Source organism: Ciona intestinalis, chromosome 9 (assembly GCF_000224145.3).
Source record: "Ciona intestinalis chromosome 9, KH, whole genome shotgun sequence".
In the NCBI taxonomy this organism is placed as follows: Eukaryota; Metazoa; Chordata; class Ascidiacea; order Phlebobranchia; family Cionidae; genus Ciona; species Ciona intestinalis.
Genome location: NC_020174.2, coordinates 2,449,430 through 2,471,830, shown reverse-complemented (window position 1 = coordinate 2,471,830; position 22,401 = coordinate 2,449,430). Strand labels below are relative to the sequence as shown.

At 33.9% G+C, this 22,401-nt stretch overlaps 3 protein-coding genes across 4 annotated transcripts in view; 2 read left to right on the top strand and 1 right to left on the bottom strand.

Annotated features, from left to right (window-relative positions):
- The window catches only part of LOC100178479 (serine/threonine-protein kinase mTOR-like), a 43,390-nt gene extending 30,638 nt beyond the window's left edge, over positions 1-12,752 (top strand). Inside the window, exons 40-60 of the mRNA XM_018813254.2 lie at positions 83-321; positions 721-838; positions 1,182-1,296; positions 1,513-1,601; positions 2,255-2,361; positions 2,874-2,970; positions 3,563-3,661; positions 4,368-4,490; positions 5,162-5,344; positions 5,667-5,801; positions 6,723-6,897; positions 7,185-7,320; positions 8,034-8,181; positions 9,028-9,150; positions 9,554-9,709; positions 10,122-10,196; positions 10,631-10,766; positions 11,267-11,350; positions 11,424-11,504; positions 12,226-12,328; positions 12,391-12,752. Coding sequence (XP_018668799.1) covers positions 83-321; positions 721-838; positions 1,182-1,296; positions 1,513-1,601; positions 2,255-2,361; positions 2,874-2,970; positions 3,563-3,661; positions 4,368-4,490; positions 5,162-5,344; positions 5,667-5,801; positions 6,723-6,897; positions 7,185-7,320; positions 8,034-8,181; positions 9,028-9,150; positions 9,554-9,709; positions 10,122-10,196; positions 10,631-10,766; positions 11,267-11,350; positions 11,424-11,504; positions 12,226-12,328; positions 12,391-12,406 — 2,538 coding nt within the window. The 3' untranslated portion in view covers positions 12,407-12,752. The remainder of the gene's footprint in view (positions 1-82; positions 322-720; positions 839-1,181; positions 1,297-1,512; positions 1,602-2,254; positions 2,362-2,873; positions 2,971-3,562; positions 3,662-4,367; positions 4,491-5,161; positions 5,345-5,666; positions 5,802-6,722; positions 6,898-7,184; positions 7,321-8,033; positions 8,182-9,027; positions 9,151-9,553; positions 9,710-10,121; positions 10,197-10,630; positions 10,767-11,266; positions 11,351-11,423; positions 11,505-12,225; positions 12,329-12,390) is intronic.
- Positions 12,570-16,952, bottom strand: LOC104266005 (tubulin-specific chaperone D-like). Of its 2 annotated transcripts, none has more exons than XM_018813255.2 (2): positions 16,849-16,952; positions 12,570-16,762 (listed from the first exon to the last, which is right to left on the bottom strand). In XM_018813255.2, exon 2 carries the CDS (start codon positions 16,733-16,735, stop codon positions 13,169-13,171), a length of 3,567 nt encoding a protein of 1,188 aa, XP_018668800.1. In that variant the 5' UTR covers positions 16,736-16,762; positions 16,849-16,952; the 3' UTR covers positions 12,570-13,168. The 2 variants fall into 2 exon arrangements, with proteins under 2 accessions (XP_018668800.1, XP_009859600.1); XM_009861298.3 differs by having other exon boundaries at positions 12,570-16,765; positions 16,849-16,866.
- An 855-nt stretch (positions 16,953-17,807) lies between these two features.
- Positions 17,808-21,650, top strand: LOC100186380. The gene is made up of 2 exons (XM_002130276.4): positions 17,808-17,932; positions 18,289-21,650. The coding sequence occupies exon 2, from the start codon at positions 18,366-18,368 to the stop codon at positions 20,871-20,873; it is 2,508 nt and encodes an 835-aa protein (XP_002130312.1). The 5' UTR covers positions 17,808-17,932; positions 18,289-18,365; the 3' UTR covers positions 20,874-21,650.
- Positions 21,651-22,401: the final 751 nt, after the last annotated feature.

Below are 22,401 nucleotides of genomic sequence, written 5' to 3'. Positions count from 1 at the left end.
ATATTCGCTCTTTTTTTTAGATTGAGTGGATTTTCCTCCATTTTTAGGAACAATTCTAAATCATAACTATTGTTTTTTATAGGTGCTAGCTCACAAGACTCTGGTCAAACTTCTTAACATGGATCCAAGGAAAGAGCCCAACAAGCCATTACCCACAACTTACCCTTATGTATCATTTGCTTATATTAAGCACATTTGGAAACAGAATAAGAAGGAAGAAGCATTAACCAGAATGCATAAGTTTGTTGCTAGCATTCAAAACGTGCCTTCCACATTATCTGATGCTGATCAAAGAAGTGAATTAAACCATCTATTATCAAGGTGATTGTTGTAAGGTTCAGAACAGTGTTTCATGACTGTTTTTTAACAGTGTTTCCCAATCTTTTATTTCAAATGGTGTTTCCTAATCTCGTTTTTACAAACGGTATATACCAGTTTTTTTTGACGAAAATATTTTTTAATTTTTTTGAAACAATGTTTAAAATGACTTTGTTTTTATTTTGCTATATATGGTTTACATTTTCCTATTTATTCAAAAGTATAATAGAGAAAGAGTAAAGTTTCTTCATCAAACCCTCTTTTTTGCCTTTTTTGAAAAGAATATTTTTTGGTGCATTTGAATGGAACTTATCCTCATTACTATTATCAGCAGTATCCTCATTACTATTATCATTTTACTGATCATTTTTATAACATGTTTTTTACATTAATTTACTGAAGGTGTTTCCTGAAATTGGGTGCATGGCATCAGGACATGAAAGGATTGAGCGACCAAAATATTTCTCAAGTCATCAACTTTCATAAACTTTCTACAGAGCATGACCGCAGTTGGTATAAGGTATAAAGCCTATGTAATGTTCTAAAGAAATTGTTTTATCTTGTTAATTAAATTATTTTGGGGAAATTTCAATAATATCGCAGCTTTTTTTCAAATAAGTTATTTTAAATACCTAAGCAATTAAATTTATTTAATGTGTCGCAACTACCTTGACTCAGTATATATATATATTGGTAAACTCTGGCTGATATCCAGCCATGGCAATAAATCAGTAAAGTTATAATTTCCAAGTAAAATAGAATGTGCAACAACATTTCAAGGAAATTTGGTTTGAAAAAATGTAATAACAAATACTTGAGTTAGTATAGTAGTATGGCGTTTATTAAACTGAATAATATTACAGGCATGGCACTCATGGGCAGTTGTAAACTTTGAGTGCGTTTTGTTTTATAAAAACAAACTTGACATTGCCACTGAAAGTCAACTACCCCGGGAAATACCAGATTATTTGGAAAAAGGTAAGACTTTTTTATAATATTAATAAATAAATTATATCCAAGTTTATAAAAAATAAAAATTTTGAACGAAATTGACAAATTTTTATAAAAAAATTTGCAAAACAAAAAATTATTAAGAAAATTTTTGCAAGAATGTCTTTTAAAAAGTCACATTATTTTATTTTTTAAAATAATGTGTAAATAATTTTTTTTTTAACCACACATACTCATACACAGGTTTAAGTAAGGACGATAGCAGTGAGGATTCTGACTTGAGTTGTTCTGATCCTGAACTTAATCAACCTATCCAGTTGAAAAATATCGCGGTAATGAATTTTTTGTATTTTCTTATGTGTATGGTTACCCATTTGGTTTTGTGCCATAATTATAAGTAATGTAGTAATGTGGGGTAAGATGGGATATTGTTAGCATTCCCTTTTTACTCAAGAATTAACAACCTTTTTTTAAAGTTGCGGAGCTACGGTTTTATAATTCTGTAAATATTCTTTGTTTATTAACAAATGCGACGAGAAAGTTGAATAAAAACATGTCCACTCTTACCCCACTGTACTATGTTATTAAAAAACGTCTACTCTTACCCCACCCTACTATATTATTAAAAATTCATGAATCATTTTTGGTCCAACCCCCTATTTGTGAAATCTGTTAAATCACCCCATACAGAAATACTTGTAAGTTGCTCTGTTTACCTATTGAAGCTTTATAACAAGGCGGTTCTTAACATTATTAAGTGGGGTACCATAGGTTTCAGACATAATAAATGTTAACTGATATATGCAAACGTAATGTTGTATTTATGGTTAAATAAGTGTATTTTAAATGACACCAACTTTCAACCTGTTTTTTTATATATAAATGGAGCTATGGGCTATAAATAATAGCATAAATAAAAATGTTCAAAAAACTACAAAATGAAATATTTTAAATTTGTCAAATAAACTTTACAAATATTTTATAGCAACCAGATTTCAGCTCCACAATTCTCACATACGCGATTCCATCAGTTCAAGGATTCTTTCATTCAATCGCTTTATCCCATGGCAACTCTCTGCAAGACACACTCAGGTGGGAAGTTATAAAATAAAAGCAAAAACATGATTTTCTTTTTACCTACCACATTTTTTTGGTAAACTTTTTTGTGGTTAAAAATAAATGTTCTAAACATACCTATATGTCAATTTATAATTTAAAGTATTTAATGTGACACATTGGTTTTATAGAATGGGGTGCAATGTCCCCTTGCCACCCCACTAATTGGTGCCCAACTAAACAAATGTATATGACTGTGGCTCTGTGATAAGTTTTCTTCATATTTATATATAAGTATAATACAAGTTTTTTTTTATCCTAATATGCATATAATATAGTACTGTGGGGTAGAATGGGATACTACGAGGACTTAAAACCGTTTTTCCTGATGGTGTTTTAAACAATTAACAACGCTCTTTTAACTCGCCAAGTTGCGGTTGTTTAACTTTGTAAATATTCTTTGTTTATCACCAAATGGGACAAAAAATGAAAACATGTCCAATCTTACCCCACCATACTACATATAATACATGTTATTTTTTCAACAGAGTATTAACATTATGGTTTGAATATGGCCACCACCATAAGTTACACGATGTCATCGTGGAAGGAATTAAAACAATCAAGATAGAAAACTGGCTGCAGGTAAATATATGAAACACATCTAAAATATTTGCATGTGTCGTGTAGCAAACTTTTCCCATAAATCCTACTTGCTTTTTTTATAGATTAAACACATGATAATAAGAAAAACTGGACGAATTTCTAGGTCCCGTGGCTTTGTCCCACCATAGGATCTTACCTATATAGAATAGAACGTGGTTTAATATATACCATTCTTTCACAAAGTGTTAGTGTCAAGTTAGTTTAAACATAGAGTAATAATGCAAACTGGTCTAAATCCCAGATCCCATGGTGTGCTCTTCCGTATGATCTAACCATGCAGAATAGAACATTGTTAAATGTAGGACATTGAACTGCATTATATTCCTAAAGTGTTATTATCTAACTTAGTTTAAACATAGGTTAATCAGGCAAATCATGCAAAATGGCCTACATTTTAGGTCCCATGGGATACCTAGAGTCTCACCCATACAGAATAGAATATAGTTTATATAGAACATTGTAAACTACATTATATTGTGTTAATTTTACCAAATATTAATTTTAGCATAATTGAAGATACAACTTAATATCTTTAAAAAATATATTTTTCAACTGAACAATATCCCAACAGGTGATCCCACAATTAATTGCAAGAATAGATTCCCCAAAATCTTTAGTTTCAAATATAAACCATCTCCTGTTAACTGATATTGGAAAGCATCATCCACAGGTGTGTTATTGCGTGTTTTTCTGGAAGATATTTTAATTATCATGCATATTCTGGTATTCATACATATATGTGTTTTTCTGAAGCTTTTAGTTCAAATGATTAGATTGATTTTAAGGTGTTTCTGGGCTATGTATTAAAAAAGGTCATTGTCAGACACCACTTCACAGTGGTTTAATCAAACCTACCTATATTTGATTTGGTGGGTTCCAATTGAATTTCACAGTGATTAAAGTGCACCGGTTTTATATAAGTATTTTTGTGGCTTTTTTATTCCAAAACTTTATGTTCTTCATCTCATGCCAACTTGACAAAAATTGCCACAGTAAACTTGAGGTCTGAAAAGTGGTTTATATTTATACTGTACCATGTTAATAACTAATGAGTAAACAAGGGGTTCTGCTTAACCAGGCATATTGGCTCCATTTTGAGGCAGTTGCATCGTAACCAGAGTACTCTGGTTTCAAAGCTCAGTCTATACTGTCATTATAATTCTGATAGGGGTATGTGTCTTTGGGCAAGACACATGCTACACATTACTCTAACCCAGTGGTCACTAATGGGATGCAAAATCTTTAGTGTTAGGGTAATAGAGTCTCTTTGGCCTAAATCCCAGGTCCCATGACATACCACATTGTAGGACCATAAACACGTAGAAAATAGAATTAAATATAAATTTGTGTCTAACATATTAATACTAATATTACAGGCCTTAATCTACCCACTGGCTGTTGCATCTAAATCAGCCATCCCTATGAGAAACATTGCTGCCAATAAAATATTAAATAAAATGTGTGATCATTCAAATACACTTGTCAAGCAAGCAATATTGGTAAGTAATGATAATACAATATGAAAACTTTATCTTTCTTTTCAATTACAGTAGCAAAAACTAAAAAACATTTAAATGAAAAGACAGGATATAGCGACAAAACAACAGTTGTTAAAACACGCTTACAGTTAAAAACATATTTACATTTAATTGGAAGAAAAAAGTAGTCACTACACCTAGCAGACGAATATGTACTTTTAATATTTTCTAAGCCAACATTATTGTTGTTGTATTGTAAATTTTTAAAAACGTATATTTTTGTCAGAAATTCGTGAAGTTAGACTAAGTAGCTAGGGCATGTATCTTTTTTGGTTTGCAATTGCTTTAAGAACAAAACATGGACTGCATTTAAAGTAAGAAGAGCATATAATCATTTAATAATTTATGTATACAGAAGTATATAAGTGGTTGAATGAATGTAACTTACTTTATCCTCACATAAAAAAAAACGACAGTCGTTGTAACACTGGTGTTCTGATTCATACACCTGGGCCAGCTTACGAGTTACCAAGTATGTTACTTTGTGGGTGATTAATTTTGGCAGATTTTTTTATTTTTTTTTGGTTCGTAGGTCCTTTATTAGCCACATAAAACTGTAAGAAATTCCCGAAAAAGCAAAACACATCAACCCCGCGTACTACGATTTGTGTTCAAAAAACGTAATTCTTTAGGTATCTGAAGAATTGATAAGAGTTGCAATATTATGGCACGAGTTATGGCATGAAGGGTTAGAAGAAGCATCAAGACTTTACTTTGGGGAGCGTGACGTAAGATCAATGCTCGCCACTCTTCAACCACTGCATGCTTTGTTGGAACGAGGGCCACAAACTTTGAAGGAGATCAGTTTCAATCAGGTTTATCAAGTGTTTTTATTTATTTTATATTTTTTGTCGATTTTTTTTTGTTGAAAAATTGTGTTTTTCGGGAAGAGCATAAGGTGTATGTTATTATGTTTCAAGGAAAATCTCTATTATTATTACTCTGCTTTAATGGCAAGGATAAATAAGTGTGAACATTTAGTGTTCTCTCATCAGAATATACAATTTCAATAACAAGATAAACTAAAACAGGATATAGCAATAAAATATTTCAATCTGTAATTTAATGACCTGTTTAATTAATTTTAAAATACATTTAAGTGAATAAATATTTTTAATATAACAAATATTTTCTCAGGCTTATGGTCGTGACCTGCAAGAAGCTCAAGACTGGTGTCGGAAATTTACGCAGTCGAGTAATATTAAAGATCTTAATCAAGCATGGGATCTTTATTATCATGTGTTTAGAAGGATATCTAAACAATTACCACAAGTAAGATTTACCTTATAACTTATGAGAAACTGTTTAAAACTAAATATTAATGCTCATTATTAAATTAATGCTCACCTGCTATGGGTTCAAGGCTCGTCGCTGCTACCATTGTGGGCATATGTGTCCTTGGGCAAGGCAATTGCTCCAACCCAGTGGTCACTGATGGGTTGTCCAAATTATCAGCCATACATAAAAAATAAAAAACTCCCCAAAAAATAATCACCTATATAGTAACAAACATTGTAACTCTTAAGCTGGCATGAGGTGTATAAAACAGAACACCCGTGTTTAACGACGGTCGTTTTTCAGCCACGCGAGGATAAAGTATGTTACATACATTCATTCAGTATTTAATTAAATATATAATTTTGCATTTAGTGCATATTTAATACAACACATAGTCACATATGTCTGTAATGTACCTATGTGTTCATTTTTTAATGTTTCTTGGCTCTAATTAGCTGCCAATTTGGACAATCCACCACAAAGCTCCTACAAGGCACACACTTCAGGCATGGTAGCAGGATAAAGCATTGAACTTAGTTTTCTATGTTTACTAGAGAGCCCTGTAGCACCTTATACATATTATGTTATTTTCACTACCAGGTATTATGTAAATATTCTTTCAATGCAAGTGTGATGGTACGTTACATTTGCTAATAAAGTCTTGCCGCATGGCGGATGAAACATCGAAAAAGTATTTTTATTATACCAGATAAACTATTAAAAAATTATTTTCTTTATTTATTGTGGTTAGTAAAATACTTTTGAGAAAACGGCAAGATACAAAAACTAGTGAGGTCCATGCGATAACATCCTGGGTGTTGGGGTAATGATTCTATGACACATGGCATGCCACGCCACAGGACCTTACTCACATAGAATAAAATAATAAAATTCAATTCATATTTCTTTATCCAGCTCACCACCATAGAGTTACAATACGTCTCACCCAAGTTAATGGTGTGCAAAGATCTGGAGTTGGCCGTACCTGGAACTTATAATGCATTGAAACCAATTGTGTGTATAAGGTCCATACAACATACATTACAAGTGATTACCTCAAAACAAAGACCAAGAAAACTGTCCATTAAAGGTGAAAATATTAAGTTATTTTTGTATTTTTTTTGTAAACTAAAAACAAAATTGTCCTTTGCTTAGCCAGAGCAAAATGTGATCTTTTTATGTGATCTAGTATACTACATCAGGTAAAATGCTTTTTGTTGGTAAGTTGTAACACAAAATGGAAATTAAAAAAAAGTAAATAAAAAATACTGCAAATTTTAGTGAAACTGTAAAAAGTAAAATGATAACCTGTTTTTAAAGAGAGCAAATTTTTGAAAGAAAAAAGCCTATATAAATATTGTAATGTTTTTATTACAGGTAGTAATGGCAGAGATTACACGTTCCTGTTGAAAGGTCATGAGGACTTAAGACAAGATGAGAGAGTTATGCAGTTGTTTGGGTTGGTGAATACTTTGCTGTCAATGGACCAAGCTTCTAGCAGGAAAAACCTTGGGTATGTTGGATTTTATTTTTTAGGTATAATAAGTCAAAGGTGTTCAAAAATGCTTTTATATGGTTGTGTACATAGATATAGTAGGGGGAACAACTTTAAAGAAACTATGTACTGGCTTACATAATTACATAACATTTTTTATTTATTATCTCTTTGAATAACAAAGAGCAGGTTAATTAAATTCAACAAATAAAAAGAAATTAGCAACTAAATTCAGAAATTCGTTTTACACATGGTGCGAGTAAAAACTGCTTGAATTAAAATTTAAAGTGGCCTGTAACTATTATTACAAAAAAGGATGTAGGTTTAAAACGTTTGTACTAGTGTTGTTATACATAAACACAAAACACTTCAGTATATGCTCATTGACCATTGCTAACTGTCGTGCAGGAATTTCGCGTCTCTCAATTGGGAACATATACAGAACGCACTGCAGCGCTTTTACAAGCTTTTATTATAATAATAAGTTTTACACCAACGCCAATAAATACTAATCTCCCCAAAAAACAACTGCCACGTTTTCTGTCATTGCAACAAAATGACACACGACAGAAAATAATATGTGTCCAAACATCTTCCTACTAGTTGATATTGTATTGGATGTTCAGTACTGCCACCATTGTAGTTTTATATGTCTTTAGGCAAGACACCTAAGAAACATTTCTCCAGCCCAGTGGTCACTCAGGTATTTAAATATATTTTTCATATCACAGAATACAAAGATTTTCGGTTGTTCCATTATCTACTAACTCCGGTTTGATTGGTTGGGTTCCAAACTGTGACACGTTACATGCACTCATTCGTGATTATCGAGATAAAAAGAAAATTCTTCTAAACATCGAACACAGGATCATGCTACGGGTAAGAACAAATATATATTGTGTTTTGTGGCTTCCACTGCGCTGTAAACAAAGGATACCTGGTTTGATTCCTGGTACTGGTACCATTGGCAGCGTGTCATTGGGACGGACATTGCTTTAACTCAGTGGTCACTAATGGGTTGTAGCACCCTGTCCCTGGGTGTCAGGGTAATAGAACAACTCTGGCCTAAATCTCAGGTCTTATGGTATGACACGGTGTAGGAAGTCCCATATAGGAGTTATGTATTTTCAATTTATTTTAATTTAAAAAGTTTACTGTTTGCCACTTGTGTGTGCTGCCAGTGTACTGTGTATCTTATGTGGTTTAGGTATTTTATCCCTCATTTTCGTTGGATTTATTCTTTCTTGTTCATTTACACAGCACACTGTTTCTATGTTTTTTAGCTAAAAGGGGTTTTAAAAATAAAATACAACTATTATAGTGACTATATTATTTACTAAATGGATGAATAAATGAAACTTGTGTAATCCTCACATGTGTACAATACCCAGGCAACAACAGTAGTTACATCAGGGGTGTTTTTTTTCATACACCGCATGTGTAACTTCGTAGGCCTTTATTTTTTAGGATTTTGTTTCATGGCAAATGGCCTATTTGTGGACTAGAACGTTTTGACTACTAGGGCAGTAATCTCACCGCAATTTGTTGAGAATAAGTTTCAAAATCAATTAACTGATTCGGCAGAAAGCCAAGTTAAAAAACGAGATATCTTCAAATATGCTGGAATTGTTCTCATTTAGAAAATCTTATCCAAAGTTTTAAACGGTTTATTTGTCAGAGAAGATTGTCAACCAAGAACGGTTTTGTTAAACTCTTTTTTTTCAGATGGCACCAGATTATGATCATTTATCATTGATGCAAAAAGTAGAGGTGTTTGAACATGCGATAAACAACACTGCTGGTGATGATTTGGCTCGGTTAATCTGGTTAAAAAGTCCAACGTCAGAAGTATGAAAACCTATTTTCTAATTTAATGAGTTTTAAATTTGTGTTTTTTACATTTATTGAAGTATTTTGGTGCAAAATGATAAAACCACTTTATATATTTCTTTAATACTTCGTAAAGTACCATACACTTAATACTAAATGATTAGACTGCATAAAATTCTCTGCATTGTAGGAATACAATACTGTGTGGTAAGGTAAATACTATTACCACATAATATTTTATATTTCCTAATCGTGAATATTCCTAATCGTATTTTAAAACAATCAACCATCTTTTTGATTCGTGATCACGGTGATATGATTCTGTAAATACTTTTTTACTACCAAATGAGACAAAAAAGAGAATGAAAACATGTGCCATCTTACCCCACCCTACTCAACTATAATTATTTCTATTATACAGGCTTGGTTTGATAGAAGAACGAACTATACGCGATCATTAGCTGTAATGTCGATGGTAGGACATGTGTTGGGGTTGGGGGACAGACATCCAAGCAACTTAATGCTGGATAGAATAAGTGGAAAAGTTCTTCATATTGATTTTGGTGATTGCTTCGAGGTAGGAGAATTTGTGTAGTTTTGTGCAGTTTTTACCATTCATGGTCTATATTTATTTTGCTATGGTAGACAGGTATGTGTGTTTAAAATATGTTTTTTTTAATAACAAACTTTGTGTAGCTTTATGCAGTAATTACTATTTTTGGTCTAAAAATTTATTTGTTTTGCTTTTAATAGACAGATATGGTTTAAGCTGTTTGCCTGTTTAATATTTTCAGTTTTTTAAAATTTAAAATACTGATGCATTTTATTATATTATGATTATGACTATTATTTTAACTATGTCTCATATACTTACATGTGCTTTACTATTATTTAAAACCAAAATTACTGCCAAATGCAACTGCAGATGTAAACAACCATATTAAACTTCATTTAAACTATATTACCAATAACCATATATTATGTTATAGGTTGCAATGGCTCGTGAAAAGTTTCCCGAAAAAATTCCGTTCCGCTTAACTCGCATGCTGACTAATGCTATGGAGGTAATTATGTTAATGGTGTGTCTGTGTTGCTCACTTTTATAACTGGAAGAATATAACAAAAAACATTTTAACAATGTTATATAGGGGTTACACTAAAATTAGTGTAGGCAACAAGCATTTGAATGACAGTAAAATTAGGTATTAAATAAATGTGACTTACTTTATCCACCTGTGGTGAAAAGCGTAGGTAGCTACAACAGTAAAGATGGTTTTCTGTTTCATACCTAATGCACCCTCAAGGGTAGCAGTGTCAAGTCTTGAACCTGTAACCTCTAGGTTAGAGGCAGGCGTGCTAACCACTGAAACACCAGACTGAAATACCATTTAGGCGAAATAAATATCTCATATATTATACAATTTGATGGACTTGGTTTTTGTCTGTTATGTATATTGTTTCGTAGGATGAAAAAATATATAATTGTTTTTTTTTGTAGGTGACGGGAATTGAAGGAAATTACAAACATACTTGTCGAATGGTAATGAATGTATTAAGACAACACAAAGAAAGTGTGATGGCCGTCTTGGAAGCTTTTGTTTACGATCCATTACTTAACTGGAGACTTGTTGAGAGTATGTTAATAGTTATTTATATTTGGCTTTTAAAAACTAGGGGTCACAAAACGAACTTTCACGGGTTGCTAAGAGCAGTTTAGCACAAAATACTGCATACATACATTATACTATTATTACCCATAACAGGGTTGGGAAATTTTTTAGACAACTAGGGTACACAAAATGAACTTTAGGGGTTGCCGAGTGTATACCAGTTTAATATATTATACTATTTCTATTACCCTTAATGGTCGCCGGAAATTTTAGGAAATTAAAAGGGGTCGCCAACAAAAAAGTTTGAAAAGCTCTAATCTTTACTTTTTAATTTGTTCTTAAAAAATGTTTATATTTGTAAGAGCGGCATATTCAACAGTGGGTTTGATTCTGCAGCCTGCTACTATTGTTTGCATGTTTATTATATAATTCTGTTAATTTCTTGGTTTACTACCTAATGGGCAAGAAATTAGAATGCAAGCTTATCCCACCCTACTACATGTAATACGAATTAATATATAAAGGTTCTGAACATGGTCGAATAATGGAGAGTGGTTCAATATCCGATGCATTGGGTGTTGGTCATACTGGTATTGCGCAAACACCAGGTAACATTAAAACGTTCTTATTTTTCCCATTTAATTTTAAATATTTAATTTGCATTAATCATATTTTTTAAAGGTGAAACAGGAACTGCCAGACCTGAGGTTCTCAACAAAAAAGCGCTTGTTATTGTTAATAGAGTTCGAGATAAACTGACAGGTATAAAAGTTACTTAAGTTTACTACCTAGTTATATACCGACTTTAGACTGCTATATTTTATGTTCGTTTCATGGCACTGAAATAAGAGCGCCTAGCCTGGTAGCCTATAGACCAGAGGATACATGTTCAAGGCTTGGTAGTGCCACCATTGTGATTGCTCTTAGGCAAGTTACTTAAAGTCAACTGCTGCTCCAACCCAGTGTTTCCTTCTGTACTTACTCAGTATTACAACGTGGAATACTGGACAGCGTAGCCGTAGAAGAATTCTTGAACGAAAAATATAAGAGTTTAATAAGAAGAAATTTACTGTATCATATTTTTTCATTTGTTTAAAACGCTCCGGACTGTATAGTACTGTGGAGGAAGATGGGACACCTTTAGCAATTTATATCCAAATATTCTGATAATGTTTTAAACAATTAACAACAGTCTGTGGGAGTCATGAGAATACGGTTTTATAATTCTTTAAATGTTCTTTGTTTACTACCAAATGAGACCAGAAAATCGCACGAAAAAGTGTCCCATCTCCCCCATCCTACTATATATTTTAAAATTCAATCATGTTTTGCTTTTTTTTGTAAAATATTTATTTAGTTATTTTTCCCCAAAACTTACATATGTAGTAACAGGTAAGCATGCGTGAGTTGTATGTGATATAACAAAGTCATTGCTCTCCTAGTAACATTCATTTACTCCAGACTAAATTTATTGAACACACAGGTTGTGATTTCAGTGCTGTTTCAATAGATGTACCCACACAAGTAGATTTGTTAATTAAACAAGCAACTTCTCATGAAAACTTATGCCAGTGTTATATCGGATGGTAAGTTATTAATATTGGATCTGCCATAAGAGGTTATATTATAACGTTACTATTCAATGTAGGTGTCCTTTCTGGTGAAGTGCGCAACTTGGAACTAATCCTGCCATATCAAGTCAATGAAATCAAAACATGCAGTGGTTGAATTGGGAAATTTAATACAGCAATTGCAATTACATCTATAGTAACATTTTGCCGTAAAGTCATGAAAATGAATTTAATTTGGGTGTTTTCATATTTTTTGGTGAGAAAGTTCTAAAACTGTCAGTGGTTTAAAATCTCATTCTACATGGGTAAGACGAAAGGTCCTAACACAAGTTATGTTATATGATGTAAGGTTCAGGCCAAATTGGCCCATTTTTACAAATCATTTATTAAACTGTAATCGTGTTATTTTTAACAGACTTGAATAAATTTTATGTTCGTCTTGAAATTTTCTAATTTAATATCACTGTAGGGTAGCGAAGCAGAAATTTAAGACCGTTCAGATTGCAAATTATTTGGTACTGAATTACTGATAATTCTAAATTCTAAACAATACATATTGGAGAGAAAATTTTTACATCAGTTTTAAATAATTTCTTTTCAAAATACATATATACGCTTTTACTGATCACACTTCATCAAAACTAAAAAATCCAATACAATTTTTGGTCAAAACTGCAAAAATAGATAGCAAAAAAAAGTACTAGCAAAGCAACACATATCACAGTAATGCAATTATCTTTGTTTCAATTTGTAATTAAAACATGTACCAATTACTAGTACAAAACAACACTCATAAGGCCTAAATGAATACAGCGTTACTACAGAAGCGAGCGAGTGGATAATTAAACAAACATCTTATGCATCGGATGTTTTTGTTTTCTTTATCATTTGCGGTACTTTAACTCCAAAATAAGCACATAACTTATTACGGATAGGTCTGAGCTCTTCTACTGTTTGATCCCACTCAACTTCACTTAGGCTTTCCATTACGTCATCAAGGTGCTCAGGTTGATCAAGGATATCATCAAAAGTAAGAATCACTTCATAAAGTTGAGTTGCGGTAGTGCGCCGAACTATAGGGAACTTTTGACACAACATGATCATCAACTGACTCAACACAGATTTGTGTAAAACAGGATCTGAGAACTGAAGTAGCCCACAGTAGACTTGAACCCCCAACATAATTTTCTGAGGGTCTTTGCTTTTGGTTATTTCCGATTTGACCAAAGAGAACAGCTTCCTTTGTATTCCTTCATCATCTAATTTACAATGTTCACCCTTAAACAGAATTTCAAGACCATCTTGGACCAACAACTGGTGCAGTGTTTTCAATAGAGGTACAGACACTCTATCCTGTTTAGAATAGTTTTCGAATACTTTTAACAAGTTGGAGCAAAAATTTAACAACTCTTCAGGGTTTTTACTAATGGTTTCAATGTATGCAAATAAAGCACTCCCACTAGCTTCTGCCAAGGATTGTGTCAGGTCTCCAACTGAAATTACAAAGCCCAATGTGATGTGGTATGCATATTCAGGTAGTTTTAATAGCTTTATTAACCTGCAGAACAAATCAATCATTGTAAATGTTGGGTTTCTTGTATCAAACACCTTGCGTAGTTGTTCTCTGACTGGTATATTAGGAATATTATCATCATATATTACACTGAGTAACGTAGCAGCAGCAATATCACGGACTTTGTGAATTTTTTCACACGCTTGTTGAAGAATGCAGCACATTATTTTCAGCATCAATTTTGAGCACAACAGGTCTTTATCCTCTTTTGCTATGAGTTGTGTTATGACTTGTAATGCCTTTACTCCAGCCAAACGAACAACTGACCCTATGTCACCTCTGTGGTCTCTTGTATAGTCCTCCAATGCAAAAAATATTGCGTCATAGATTGTATTGATGTTGTCTTTACAGATGCCCGCGTCCATGATATTGTTGATTCCAACACTTTGGCAAACTCGAGACAATGCGTTAACAGCTTCTTTACGAGACTCCGCAAAAGAAGTCTCAAATTTATCCGTTATTTGAGAAGCGCGGATTAAATTATGGCAAACTTTCATGAAACATGTTTGAAGTACTGGCTTGGGTAAAGACGCTATTGCTTGAGCATAACCACATCTCTGTCGCTCGGATGTGCTTCTTAGATGGCTGAGATACTGATCAACGGCACCCTCCATGGATTCATTGTTGGTCGACAGGTTTGCAAATGGAGCTGGGATGAGAGTTATTTGGTTGATAGCTGATAAAGCACTGATCGCTGTTGTGCAAATTTCTTCAGTGTTTGTGTAAGTGTGAAGGTTGGATAATGTTTCATGTATAAGTTCCAACCAACCATCATTAGTTAGACGTGGAATTGTAACTGTTGCTGTACACTGTGACAGGCGAGCAATCAAGTGACAAGCGGCCACACGCATTAGCTCACCACCAAAGCCACGAAACAACTTTGCCTCGGATAAACTTTGCACAATTCGGAAACATTTCTTTACCATTGGATTTCTAGATAACAGACCAGTTGAACCAGCTTCTTCTATCTCATGCAGGGAATGAATTACTTCAGCAACGATTAATATGCTACCATGTCTTGTAATCAAGTCCATGCCTGTACAGAGAGGAACCAATTCTGGCAGTACAGTAGCTGCAACGTAGTCTGGTTTTGATTTGGTTAACTTATGCATTGATTGCGCTGCTAACCAACGTATGTTGCTGTCCCAGTGATCACGTTTTTGTTTGGTCAAGTGTTCAATTAGAGCTTTAGTGTATGTTTTATACTGACCAATAAAAGGACCAATTTTGAGATAGGTGTTGTTACGATTGCTAACAGCAAAATAATCAGCCATTGTTAGAATTTTAATACCATGCGGGAAGTACCCTTGCCTGCCAACGTTTTCTTGAAAAGCCGCAGAAGCCGCTCTTCTGCAGTTAACTTCACGATCAAACACAGTGGTCACTAGCAAGGTCTGTGCGATGTCATTGACATGAGCGGATAATTCTTGTGGTTCGTAAGCTCTTGCAAACGACCATGCAAGATAACATGCAGCATCTCGAACATGTGCGCCGACACTGCTTGCCCCTCGTCGCTCATCATAGGTTAAAGAACGAAGTAAAATAGGAACTACATCCTTCAAACGTGTAGGTAGAAGCAAACCCCTTCTACCAAGCTCAGCCAATGCGAGACACCCGCCATGCCATGCCCCATCAGAATTTGAAATTGTAAAATTCTCAAGCACAGACTGTACCACTTCATCTGCCAATTCCTTTGGCAATCTACCAGTGATTCTACCAACACCTTTGGCTGATGACCACCGAACCACTGTGTCTTTATCCTTTAATCCATTCAAAACAACTTCAATCACAGTTTCAACTTCTTCAGGAACATCATATTCATCATCCTCATCTGAAGCATCACATATTGTAACAGTCTCGCTAGGAGTTGAATCATTTTTTTTCAATGTTTCATCCAGAGAACGATTTCCACGTTGATATCGCCAGCTAGCAAGACGAGGCTTAAGCAATGTCATACCTAAACGTTGTGTCAATTTTATCACCAATTTTCTAAGCACAGTATTCTTCACAGAAAGTATTTCTGTTCTTTGTATTTCATCTAATACCTCAGTACAAAAAGGAAGGACGTCGTCTCTCTTTCCTTGCTTAAAAACAAGAGCAAGTGCAAAAAGACATCCCTTTATTTGAGTAACTCCATGCATAGCTTGAGCATCCGAATTTGTAATTTTATCAATGCACCACTCAAAAAATGGCTTCAAATGTGTTTTCATTACATCTGGACGTGTCAAAAATTTGGACAAAAGTAAAGCAGCAGCTTCTTGGCAGTTGTCTGATGATGTAATTAAATACAACTTCCCTATATCCATAATTCTCTGCGTAACAGAAGTTTGGGAGTGTGATGCATCTCCTGTATGCGGCAAATCAAACCTTACCATGTCAAATGGTATAAGACAAATCATTGACAGCCAAAGTAGAAGCATGTACCTGGTTTCCCAAGTATTCAAATCATTATACTTCTGCTCATACAGCAGTTTAAGGATAGGTTCCAAATGTTGTACTTCATGGGGAAAATAACGAACCATAATTTTGTGACCTCTTACTTTTGTCAACAGATACAAATATTTAAACGCACAGTGCTTTTGGTTTAAAGGAACATCTAAAGGTTGAATAAATGCTATCAACTGCTCAAGCAAGCCTAGCAGATGAGGGTCTAACAAATGAGGTTGCTCCAGATACTTGTCAACAATCTCCGTAAATTTTTCATCCGACATTTCATGCTTGGCTTGATCGTTCACGATCAAAGGAATGTTTTTTATAAGTTGTTTTACTTCGTCCACTTCCACAAAGTGATCAAGGGCTGTACCAACCTGGATCCCATGTTCCAGTGTAACATCTTCACTATCATCCATATTTACTGGCAATGCGAATTGATTTTTCTGCTGACAAAAAAAAGTGTCACTTTTAATGTATTTTTAAAGTGAAATTGTAAGTGAAACTTTAAAATATCTGCAATAAGTAATACCTAGTCTGTACAACGTTCTCTTTTTCCTATGATAGCGTAACTGAGTAAGTCTTATCACAGCCGTGCTTAATTTGTTTTTTGTTTACAATTACGCAAGCTTTCTAATCAATCAGCGAGCAAAGGTAACAAATACAAAGTTCTCTTAATGCCCAGTACACAAAACCGAATATTATGAAAAACATTTTCGATCTTTTTGCAGGAACCACAAATCAAAGCTCAACAGAACCAGTTTACATGCATTTAAAGTATTACGATATGATATTTTAACCCAAAAAAATCGTTTCAAAAAAAAGAGCTTTAGATGCAATGCTATAACCGTTTCACTATTAACTACAAACATTCAAACAATAAAACGACTGAGAACCAGGAAGTTGCTTTAAAAACAAACTGGGTATTTGCGTATGTGACCGGTTATGTCAATCGAAAAAAATATTAGTAGTTTAATAAAAGTATTAAAAATTTCAGTTTTGTTAATTTTCACCAACTCCGGTTTTCTACACAAAATATTGGTCCCCTGTTTATTTTGCGCAGTTCAAAGGGCAAAGGTTACAATCATCAGACGGTAGACGATTTATGTTGTAAAATTTGTTTGGAAATCTTATATGCTTTGTTGTTATTGTGGCTGCAAAGATAAGTTAATCGATTAGATAATAGAGTCAGCATTGCAGTAGTAAACTTTTCCTTTAATAACACTTTGCGTAATGGACAACGTTGTAAAGCAAACCGATACTGCAAACGTATAATATAGGCGTAACTAAAATCTAAATATAACTTATTTCCTGAGTTTTATATTTATAATTTGTTGTATGCATTAGGCAAATTTTACTAACGCATCAAGATCATTTTAGCCAGTTTTTATATGGGTTACTTTGAAAGAACTTTGTATTTTTTATTGGCAATTAGAGTTAAATTTGCAAAGTTTTTTGTTTTGTGATTAAAAGATCCATAAACTAACGGTTGATTTATTTTAAAATTCTTCAGTTGATTATAAGTTTTACGCAAATTTAAAAATCCACAACTAAATCAAATATTTGCGCTGTGTTTGAGGAAGTAATTCATCTGCAGTGTGCAAGTTGTACAAAAGGTGAATGTGTGTGTTTGCTTAAGATTAAATATCTCACTGACGCGATGTCTAAGGTTCCATTCTTATATCTTCAACTACTTTAATTATATTTAAAGATTGTATTAAATTATACAAAGATTGATAATTTGTATGGAAAAGGATCCTAAATTTGTGCTTTTGTTGGAATGCCTTCTGTGCTATGATTTATTTAAAAGTTAGAAACACTGAAAAGGCCACCATACTACCACGCAAACAAAGTCTAACTTGTTATGTGTTTTTTTTAAATCAGGTATTTCTATCATACACTTTGTTTCTTTATTTTCATATAAATACATTCAACCTAGATTCATAATTTTATACTTACTTAACATTTGCAGGTTTTCTGTGCATATATCAATGCAACATAGGCGTATTTGGTTAAAAAACTACATTTGAGCTAAAGAGTTTGGACAGAATGGCAGGAGAAGATAGCAAGATATTTAAGCTGTTAAAGTTTGCTCTCACTGACTCTTCTGTGTTTCTTCCGGGTGGAAAATACTCAAGTGAGCTTGCTGAAAACTGCCATGAATTGTTTCAACGGGATTATGTGTGCACGTCAATGGACAATAGTCGTGGTCAACTATGCAGCACATATCCTGTGCAGGTAATTGTACCTGTGAAGGAAAAGATACATGGTTTAAAGGAATACTGTCCCAACAACCAAAATGATTTTGATAACTCGGAACTTGTGGACTTGATACAAAAGGGACGATTTGCTCGAACAAGAGGTAGATTTCCTGCTCCTGTCTTGTTTGTATGCGGAAAGTTTATCTGCAGATCTTCTACACTGGCTCGATCACCAGAGATATATGGTCGTACAGGGTTTAGTGGGTTCCAATACTTTTTGCATGGGGAGGCTGTACCACCAACAGATATGGTGGATAATGGGATTCAAAATGGCAACCATGTTCAAAATGGATTGCAGGATAGTGTAGCAGATTACACTTCAAATGCATCACAAAACGGTAATTCTCCAGTCATGCATTACAGTGCTGGTAAAGAAAAAGTAAAAGGGCGTTATAGTGCTGGCAAGCAAGTATTGAATGGTGGGAGTGCAAACAAAAGTAAACTTACCCAGAGTACCACTGATAATGGTCAACCTAAAGAATGGTTGGTTGATAAAATGAGAAATACTGACATTGACTTACTTCATATGCTAAAAGTTAACGTAATTTGTGATTTTATGGTAGAGAAAAAGAAAGTTAAATACGGATTAAATGTTACTTCATCTGAGAAAGTGGACCGGGAGCAACGCTATTCTGATTTTGATTTAATAAGCATTCCTTACCCAGGGTGTGAGTTTTTTGCTGATTACACCAATAATAACTATATGGGCGAGGGTCTAAAATTCGACTGGACCCAACATTTTGTTGATGCTGAACTCCAACTTCCAGATAATATGAAAAACATAGCAGAGGTTCAATGGGATGATTACATGCATTGGGATCTGGTGAAATTAACTCAAAACTACATCAAACTACTGCTGAACTGTTTAGGTCGTCCAAATTCTTCAGGAATTCTGCTGCATTGTATATCTGGTTGGGATCGTACACCTCTGTTTGTTTCTTTATTAAGGTTATCACTGTGGGCTGATGGGTTGGTTCACCAATCCTTATCGCCAGAAGAAATGGTTTATTTTACACTTGCTTATGACTGGCTGCTCTTCAGCCACCAATTTGCGGACAGAGTTGATAAAAGTGAAGAAATAATGCACTTTTGCTTTGACTTTTTAAAGTATATTCGTTCTCCAAGTTTCTCTCTTTTAACCGATGCTGCTTCTCTGCAACAACTTGGTTTATCCGACAATGAAAGTGGCGAAGAAGTGTTTTTTCTGGAAGAAATGTTGGAACAAACAAACATGGTTTCAAAAGAGGAAGTTACACTGAATGGTCATTCAGGCTTACCATCCAAGACAAGTAAAAATGGTCAAACCACTCAAAACTGTGCAACCAAATTAAAACCAGATACACAGTTTAATGGTACACAAAATGGTAGCATGAATCCTCAAAGCAATCTTATAGGTGAGGTAACCTTAGAAGAAGTGGAAAGTTGCCTTAATTGTATAATTGATGAGATACCAGAACAAACTTCAAAGGTAATCAACACACAATGTGAAAGGGAAAATGATAACTGCAAAGAGAGGATTTTTAACTCAGAAGATTTGGATAAATCGTTAGAAATTCCCAACTCAGACATTAGGTCTGCACCTGTTCTTCCTCTTAAAAGCAGCAATATTACCAGCAATACTTGCCAATCATGCAATGGTTATGTTGAAAGTAATGTCGAAACATCACAAGATAAAGTTTATTTTACTGAACCAACTACGCCACGTTCTGCTTTATCAACAAGCTTTGAAACAGCAAAGAGTAATTTATTTTTAAATAACCCGACTTCGGAAAAAAACCACAAAGGACTTTCTAACTCGTTTTCATTTTTACTTAATGGCTCGAAAGAAAACGCGGTTGTTAAAAGTGACCCAATCACTGTTCCCAATTTATCCAGTTTTGTTAAACGAAATGGGACAAACGAAAGCTTTGGAAACAGTTGCGAAAGCTCAGAGTCTTATCGAACAAACACTGCAGAACCGGGTAGCAGTTGGCAAATGATTGCGTCACCGCCGTTGCTTTCTGATCAAAGAAATGATTCATCTAACTTCATGCTTGATATCTCTCAATCAGTTCAAGTTGATAGGCATGCTTCACGAAAGAGTTCGTTTTCATCTTCAGTATATGGATCAACTGAAAATGTAAATGAGCTTAAAGCGAAACTGGCTTGTCGGGCGGAGAGACTCGACAAAGCACAGAACATAATGATCCCTGCATATTGTGCAGTGGTTCAGCAACAGCGAAGACAACAAGAGCAGCAAAGTGGTGCTTTGTCTGCTATCTTTGGTCACCTTGCTCAGTTGGTTAAACGGACTTGAGTAATATATATACTTTATTGTTATTTTTTTCTGAGCGCAAGTAATATATATATATAAATATTAATCATATTTTTTTATTGACTGGAACTATGCAAAGTGCATATTTCCAGATCTTCTAAATTTTGTTGCTCACCAAAAATGTTTTGGAGAGCCTAAGCTATTTAGCTACAATGATAACAATTGTTATACCTTTTTTTCCAAGTAAAATATTTTTTGTTAGGTGTTACATATTTAATCACACTGTGTGCTGATTCAATTTAAAAATGTTTTAGTTTCTATAATTAGAGGAAAAAAAATTCGTGTGTATTATTACATAGACTATTTCTCGAAATATATCGCTTACATTGTCATAAAATCAAGAATTTTGATCAGCATAAAGATTAAAGAATATAAAATTAATTTTCTCATTTTTTCTTAAGAGCCCTTTACTATGTTTTTTATTATTTTAGTTAAAAACCTTTTTGTTTTAATGTTTTTTTCTGAACAATTTTTTGTGCAAGAAAATTTGAAAATCCCATTTTCACATTATTTCATTTAAAATGTTACCACAATTAGACTATAGGCCAGAAGATGTAACTTAATACCATAGCGTGCTTGGCGCTATTAGATTTCGAATTTCATTGTTGATGGGTCATGTTTATTTCTTGGTCGCCACACTTTTGTCGTTTTAATTACCGTAGCTGCAATACTACTCTTTGTGTCCGTTTACTTATTTGTTCAGTCGTTGCGACATTATATTCTCAATTGTTTATTAAAGCGTGCAATTATTGCATGGGACACGTCGCTGATTCCATTGAAAGAAAGACACCTGTTTATCCTCGCATTTCCGGGTAAGGACGGTCGTAACACAGGTGCTACCACTATATTACATCTCGGCCCCGATTACCAATTGCCACGTATGTCCGAATGGCAATCCAGTTCGGACCACTGGTAGCAATGGCTGTTATGTGTCCTACCCTAAACATACGGTAGAATGGGGGAAGATGGGACACTTTTAACTCTATTTTATCGTCCCATTTGGTAGTAAACAAAGAAAATTTAAATAATAATAAAACTGTATCCTCATGAATCCCATAGACCGTTGTTATTTTTTTAAAACACGATCAGATATTTGGATATTATGTGCTAAAGGTGTCCCATCTTTCCCCACCCTACTATACTACTCACAATAGTGGGAGGATCGAACCAGGTATCCTTTTAATGTGATTTAACTGCTCTAACCGCCAAGCCATAGCCTGGATATGGTTAGACTGCTATAGTTACTCCAATGCCTACCTCATCAAAACATAATTATGAAAACTATTTGTCAATCTATAAAAGCACAGAAGATGCGACACTTTAGCCAATATTTCAGCAAAATTTAAAATGTATAACGGTTTTTAGATGATATCTTGCCCTATTGATATATATATATATATAGTTTTGAACATGTTACCTACATTATATTATTGTATGGAAATTGGCATTGGTTAAACGTAATGGGTATTGTTCGAACTTTAATTGATAAATATTGTATCCTTACGCATAT

Coding starts and splice junctions, on each gene's coding strand:
- LOC104266005 (XM_018813255.2), bottom strand. CDS start 16,735: ATGGATGATAGTGAAGATGTTACACTGGAACATGGGATCCAGGTTGGT.
- LOC100186380 (XM_002130276.4), top strand. CDS start 18,366: ATGGCAGGAGAAGATAGCAAGATATTTAAGCTGTTAAAGTTTGCTCTC.